General features: G+C 44.1%; 1 protein-coding gene across 6 annotated transcripts in view; it reads right to left on the bottom strand.

The window, feature by feature from the left end:
* Nucleotides 1-6,539, bottom strand: part of LOC115240040 (RNA-binding protein Nova-1) — a 30,901-nt gene that overhangs the window by 7,334 nt on the left and 17,028 nt on the right. Inside the window, exons 1-6 of one of the 6 annotated variants that reach the window (XM_029814996.1) lie at nt 5,909-6,493; nt 2,931-3,077; nt 2,684-2,841; nt 1,905-2,256; nt 967-1,421; nt 757-896 (exon numbers count right to left, since the gene is read on the bottom strand). In XM_029814996.1, coding sequence (XP_029670856.1) covers nt 888-896; nt 967-1,421; nt 1,905-2,256; nt 2,684-2,841; nt 2,931-3,077; nt 5,909-6,026 — 1,239 coding nt within the window. In that variant the 5' untranslated portion in view covers nt 6,027-6,493 and the 3' untranslated portion in view covers nt 757-887. Of the gene's footprint in view, nt 1-503; nt 1,422-1,904; nt 2,257-2,683; nt 2,842-2,930; nt 3,078-4,750; nt 5,866-5,908; nt 6,497-6,539 lie in introns of those variants that run through there. The other 5 variants (XM_029814991.1, XM_029814992.1, XM_029814990.1 and 2 more) reach the window with 5 other exon arrangements.

A 6,539-nucleotide genomic window follows, 5' to 3' on the forward strand; every position in this document is an offset into this window, starting at 1 on the left:
ATGCATTCGCAATATTATCCAGGCAGAAAAGTTCGTCTATCGAAAGAAGAAGCCGTATCTTTCCAAATGTGTAGTGTAGTTTGTCGTGTACAGTGATGTGAACAATTGTGTTTGGCTAAAGGGATGCCGTAATCGAATCTTTCCGAATCGATAACAATTACATCGTGTGGATTACCTCAACTGGTAATACGCTATACACAATAACAACTAGTTATTCGTGGCAACTCTGATGCGATACGCGCGTGTTGTGTGTGATAAAGCCCCGTAATGTGGTGTATCACAGAACAATCGTAGTAGTTATATATATATATCATACAACATACATCATTTATATATGTATATATATGCATATATATATATATATATATATATTGGCGCGAGCGAAATGAATCGACGGGACGCGTTTTACGCGCGTTTTGAAGATTAATATTATATTCAAATACATACATCCGGCGTTGCAGAATGAATTTACAGAATTCAATGTCCGTTGAAGGTACGTATATGTATATGTATATATATATGTCAAAAGTATATAGAGGAGAGAAAAGAATCGCGCGCCGTGTCCGGGCGCGTTCTACTTTCTCAGGGTGTGAAGAGGTGAACAACGGAGCTCAATAATGGGGATGAACAAGAGGAGTGCTGTACTTGAAATCAATGTATCATACTGGCGATGGCATTCTGACGTGCTCGCTTCGCCTCCTCTTCACTGATCCTCTGCTCGATCAAGTATTGAGCAGTGTTGATTGCATTGGGATAACCCGTGATAGTCACTATGCGGTTCCTGGTACCAGGGGCGAACATGCCCTTCTTAGAGATTTGTATGTTGGCGCCACTTAGGTGCTGAATCTCAATGAGGGCACGACCACCGGGTCCCAGAATAGCTCCCACTATAACCTCTGCAATTTCTATGTCTACTTTCTTGGTCTCCTTGTTGTTGGCGTCTACCTGTGTAGGACTCTTACTTACAAGTGATAACTGGTTAGTGCCCAGGCCAAATGAATTGTTGTTCAGATGTATCGCGCTGGCGGCGGTGTTGTTCTGTCGGAATGGATCGAACGGCTCGTAACGATCGAGGGTATTGCGTGGCGTCGGCGAGGTCGATCCGAGTGCAGGCACGGTCCCGATCGGTCCAAATACACCGCCATTGTTGTTCGAGCCGTTCGCGGTCGTCGTACTGTCCATCGGATTGCCCAGGTAGCTCATACTAGACGGCATCCCTATGCCCATCCCGAGGATATTGTACTTGGCGAGAGTTGCGATCGCGGCGAGTATCTCTGTGGCGGCGGGCTCGGAGAAACCTGTCGTACGTAGATTTAGTTTTATATGTTCCAGCAGTTGCGTCGTCACTGGTGCCGTGCCCGCTGTAATGGCCGCGCCCAGATTCAGGTTAAGACTCAAACCAGCACCGTTCAAGAGACTCACTAAAATAATAAACAGACATCCATCATGATATTTATTAATCACAAGACGATGACACGATTTCTCGTTAAACCCGTAAATACATGCGCAATCCAAGTTTGATCGTGACAAGAAAAAGAAAAAGGAAACTCGAACAAGATATAATTTCTCTTGTACGACTCTCAAAACATATGAAAGATATTTTCTTTACTTTTATTTTTACTTCTACTTCTTTTATTTAATACAGTGAAATTTTCCCACATCCGCAGTTATTTAATAAAAAAATTTAAAGAAAAAAATGCGGATTTAAAAGTTTACAGTAATATATATGTATATATACATACATACATACATATATATAGTGTCACACACTATATATATAGTAGTATGTGTGCGTGTATGTGTGTGCGTGACACTAGGCTAATAAAACTGTATTTCATTGCATCGCGGAAAATGCTTTCAGCACATTATATGCTTCAGCATTATAAAACATGTTAAATACTAACCTGTATTCAAACCAGCTGTGGATGTGTACGTGGGAGTGCTTGTGGGGGCTTGAGCATAAGGACTGCCTGTAGGATTGTAGTTGGCAACCGGACCACTTACGTCCGCGTAACTGACATTAAGACAAGTACCGCTTTGCGGATCATCCGCTACTTTGGCTAAGATCATATGTAACGCCCTGTGATTATTCTCTTTCTCACCGATCACCGTTATACATCGCTCTTGAAGAGATAGATCTTTAGCCTTCTGACTTATTTGGACGTACGAGCCGGATTCTTCCTTAATTTGCTTAATGTAATTCCCGGCTTTTCCTATTATCATCCCCGCGGTGCTATTAGGTACTAAAATTTTGACCTGAAATAGCAGTTTCGGCTCATGTCTCATTGGCGCATAAAAAGTTCGCATGTACAACAAAGAGAACAGTACAAAAGCTTAATTATCAGAGAGAAAATCAATTTATCTGATTATAAATTTAATAACTGTATTCTTTATGACTGATTGTTATTAAAATATCGTGTTTTTTATAAAGAGAATTATTATCAATATTATAACAGCAAACTGCCATTACTTTTAAGACATCCTGTCAAGAAAATATAAGTATTTTAGAATCTATAATTATATTTTTTAATATTATAATATTTTCTATAAGAGAGAGAGAGAGAGAAATATAACTATTAGTAATACAGTAATAAATTTACAGTTCTTTTTGAAAAAAATATCTTGCGTGTAAAAGAAAACAGAGGTTTACGTTTTTTACGCATAAAATGTTTAAGTTTTATACCTGCTTGTCTCTCTCCGCGGTAGCTTTACCAGAGTCGAAGTCGACTGTAGTTTTCGAGGTAAGATCAGGCTTCTCGCGTATTTTATCCATGATAAACTCCATAACTTCCATTATAGCGTCTACAGTACCAGTGATCAGGCATACCCTTTCGGTAGTTCCTGTAACGAGTAAATAAAATGGTTCTCTTAATAATGAACCAATAAAGGAAACAGAAATCTCGTGTACGTATACAAGTATAAATATATACCCGGATAGAAATCGTGCGATTTAGACATTTTCACCCTTGCCCCTGTATCCTTTTGAAGTTGAGCAATTGTGTCTCCACCTTTCCCAATAATGGCCCCGGCCGCCACACCGGGGACCAACACTTTAAGGTGATAAGTTCCATCTCCTCCTGCGAAATCAGAGCAAATCATCTTCTTAATCATTTTTTATGTGTATGCATAAATAAATAATACATAAATAAATATATATATTACGTGATAAAATTTCTGAATAAAAGCATGCAATTTAAACTTATTGTTAATCTAGAAGGAAACAGGGAAAAATAATTATTGAAACTTGTAAAAAAGTTTAATAATGAAATACCATACAGAATGATACAAAAAAATATTTTATTACGGAAATAATTTCTCCTCGGCGAATTAAAGATCAAATTTTAAGAAATTATTAACGCAAGGCGCATAAAAAAATAAAGCTATTTGTCAAGGAATCCATTAATATTTCAGAGCATTGAAAACGTGACTGTATTTTATGAGAAAAATAATTCTCCAATAATTTTTCTGAAGATTGAATCAATTTCAAGAAAAATCGACCCGATCTTTTTTTTTTATTTGTAAATGTCAGACACTAATGCTATTCGAGAAGTATCATATTGTCTTTTTAATTAAGTGAGCATACGATTTGTCGGCTGAAAATTGCCGATCGAAGATCGAGATTCTTTCGATTTATCAAATCATATGTTTTGAAGACGAATGATTCTTTGTTTGTTTTTTTTTTTTTTTTTTTTTTTTTTTTTTTGCTTACGCCCGAAAACGTGATCAAAGACGATTAGGAAAACTCTAGGAAATCTAAGCCACTTGACGTCGATGAGTTGACCAATCGAGTGATGACGACACGCGATCATCAGAATAAATATGCGCAATAAGCGAAAAAAATCTCAGAAATGAATTCGCGTAATTAATGATTATCAGTTCTTGCGAAATTATAGTTCGAGATTAAATTGTTAACTCGACTATTCTTGATTAAAAAGAAAAGACGAACGCAATAAAATTCGTGACTAACCACATACTGACCTATTTACAATTTTTCATCGTAAATTTTAATCATTCTACGCAATTTCAGATTCGAAAAATATCTCATTAACGAAAAAATTATCAAATTAAATCTAGATACAATTGAACCTGCCCGTTCCCAATTGCATCGACGATCTTGATTAGCCAACTTTTCATTTAAAGATTATTCGCTGGATAGTAAATCTTGATTATGTCACGAACAAAGAGAAAGAAAAGTTGATTTTTTTTTTTTTGGTCACGGTCATCGCAGTGATGACTAACCTCGATGCAATCGAGCCAAAAAACATACACGGCGAGTCGAACGGGATTAAGAGTGTAAAACGAAAAGAATCGATCGCGATGACCATTTTACTCGTGGATAACTTTGCCCAATTACCCTTGCCCTTCGAGAATCAAAAAGATGATAATGTCAATACTATCGAATCGAATGCCATGGCAGAAAGATCGACGTGGTCAACATATAAACGAACGTATTGGTATCGAACCACGTCCGCCCTTTTCAGATTGGAGATCCCGAGTGCATCGTGAACGGGGAAGGAGAAACGGTAACCGAGATCGATGCGATCGGGCCGAAAGGGACGGCGCGCAGCGAGAAGTTGGACGTGCGAAAGGCAAACAGCTGTTTGACAGATGGAAGCCCTGCGCGCTGGCTCGACTCGGCTCGGCTCGGCTCGGCTCGATTCGGCTCGTTCGCTCGCTCGCTTGCTGGCCCGGCGACCTTGACCCGCAACCTCGTCGGCGCGGTGCGGTGCGTGCATGCGTGACAACTCACCGATGCGCCACATCCTAGAGTGGGCGCCGTCGTTCTGCGCGCGGATGGCAGCGGGCGGCGCGCGCGTGACTACGTCGACAACGGCGACTTCTCGAGAACGACGATGACGATGACGATGATGACGACGGTGGCTGCGACACCGCGATACGAGATACTCGATGCGGAGTGCGACTCGCCCGCGCGGATGATGCACAAAGACGACGGCGACGTGGACAGCGAGAACGTAGCGGCGCTGCGGAGACGTGCGCCGCTATTTTCACGATGTTCGCGCGACGAAGTTGCAGAGTCACCGTAGGAGCAGCTACCGCCGTAGAAGCGGTCCTCCATTAACGACGTTCCACAGGCACGACCGCCCACACGTAATCGAGGAAGATAGAGAGAGAGAGAGAAAGCGAGAAAGAGCCAGACGAGGAAAGGAAGAGGAAGACGTCAAACGTGGATCGAAAAGTCGGAATTTAAAACACCCGCTGGTTCAGTTGTCGAACTTGACGTCTTTTGCGCGCGCGACTCTCTAGATCGTAGAAAACGAGACACGATAGAGAGTGCGATCAAACAGATAGAGAGAGAGAGAGAGAGAGAGAGAGAGAGACCGAGAGAGGAAGAAAAAAAGGAAAAGAGAACGTCGAGACAGGCGGAAAGAGAGGAGACGTGGCACGGCAGAGGATGCGCGAGACGAGGCGCGGTGCTTTGTCACGGTACATACGGCGATCGCCGGGCGAAGCGATCCGTCGACGAGGCCCCCACGAAGTGGGAAACGAAAGGGAATGGCCCGGCGATCCGCGCCGTGTCAACAGAGCGCGGCGGCGGCGACGACGAGATTGTCAAAGGCGCGCGCGAAAGACGGAGCAAGGGAGAGAGAGAGAGAGAGAGAGAGAGAGAGAGTGAGAGTGAGTGACGGAGCAGGATTGTACGTAGGAAGAGAGGGAGACGGAGTAAGAGAGAGAGACACGAACGTTCCCGCGCGTACACGTATTGCCCTATTGGCGCGTATATACGATGCGCGAGTATGCGTGCACGCGAGAGAGGAGGCCTAGAGCTCCGAGACGACAGAGAGAGAGAGAGAGAGAGGGAGAGAGCGAGCGAGCGAATGAAATCACCGATGACCGAAGTCGCGGTTGAATCGCGAGGTTGACGCGCGTCGTCCTCTGATATAAATACCTGATCCGTAGTGTGACCTCTTGGTCGCACCGTTTTCCGCGTCGCAGTCGAGCGGCCGCTTTCTGGAGTCCGCAATCTCCGGGGAGGGACACGTCTCCATTCCTGAGTCAGCGGCCATCTTGGTTCGCTCGTTGCGCGCACGTAACACACACACAGGCACAAGAACAGGCGGTAACACACACAACACAGGAGAGAAGATAGAGATATATACACACGGAACTAGAACCGCACACTCCTACCGATCAGTGGCGGGGAGGGGGAAGGGGGAGGAGGAAGGCCAGAACGGCAAAGAGAGAATGAGGAAGAGAGAGAGAGAGAGAGAGAGAAAGAGAAGGGGAGAAACGAAACGAAGCGCGCGAGCGAGACGAACGATGGGACGATGGAGATGTGGTGGAGGAGGCAACAGCAGACGATGTGTCGGGGACAAGTGTCCGTGTCCCCGAGAATGAGGTGCCAGGCGCGAAGTGGAGAGGCACGACGTTACCCGCTCTCGGACGTACGGACGCGCGGAGTACGACCACGACGGAGTTGCCGCAGAACCCACTCTCGGTCCCGTTTACCGCAGATATAACCGCGCGCGGGAGGGGTGTATTGCAACAAACCAGAGGTAGAGGAGGAGGAGGAGGAGGTG

Source organism: Formica exsecta, unplaced genomic scaffold, assembly GCF_003651465.1.
Source record: "Formica exsecta isolate Colony F162 unplaced genomic scaffold, ASM365146v1 scaffold4, whole genome shotgun sequence".
NCBI classification, from domain to species: domain Eukaryota; kingdom Metazoa; phylum Arthropoda; class Insecta; order Hymenoptera; family Formicidae; genus Formica; species Formica exsecta.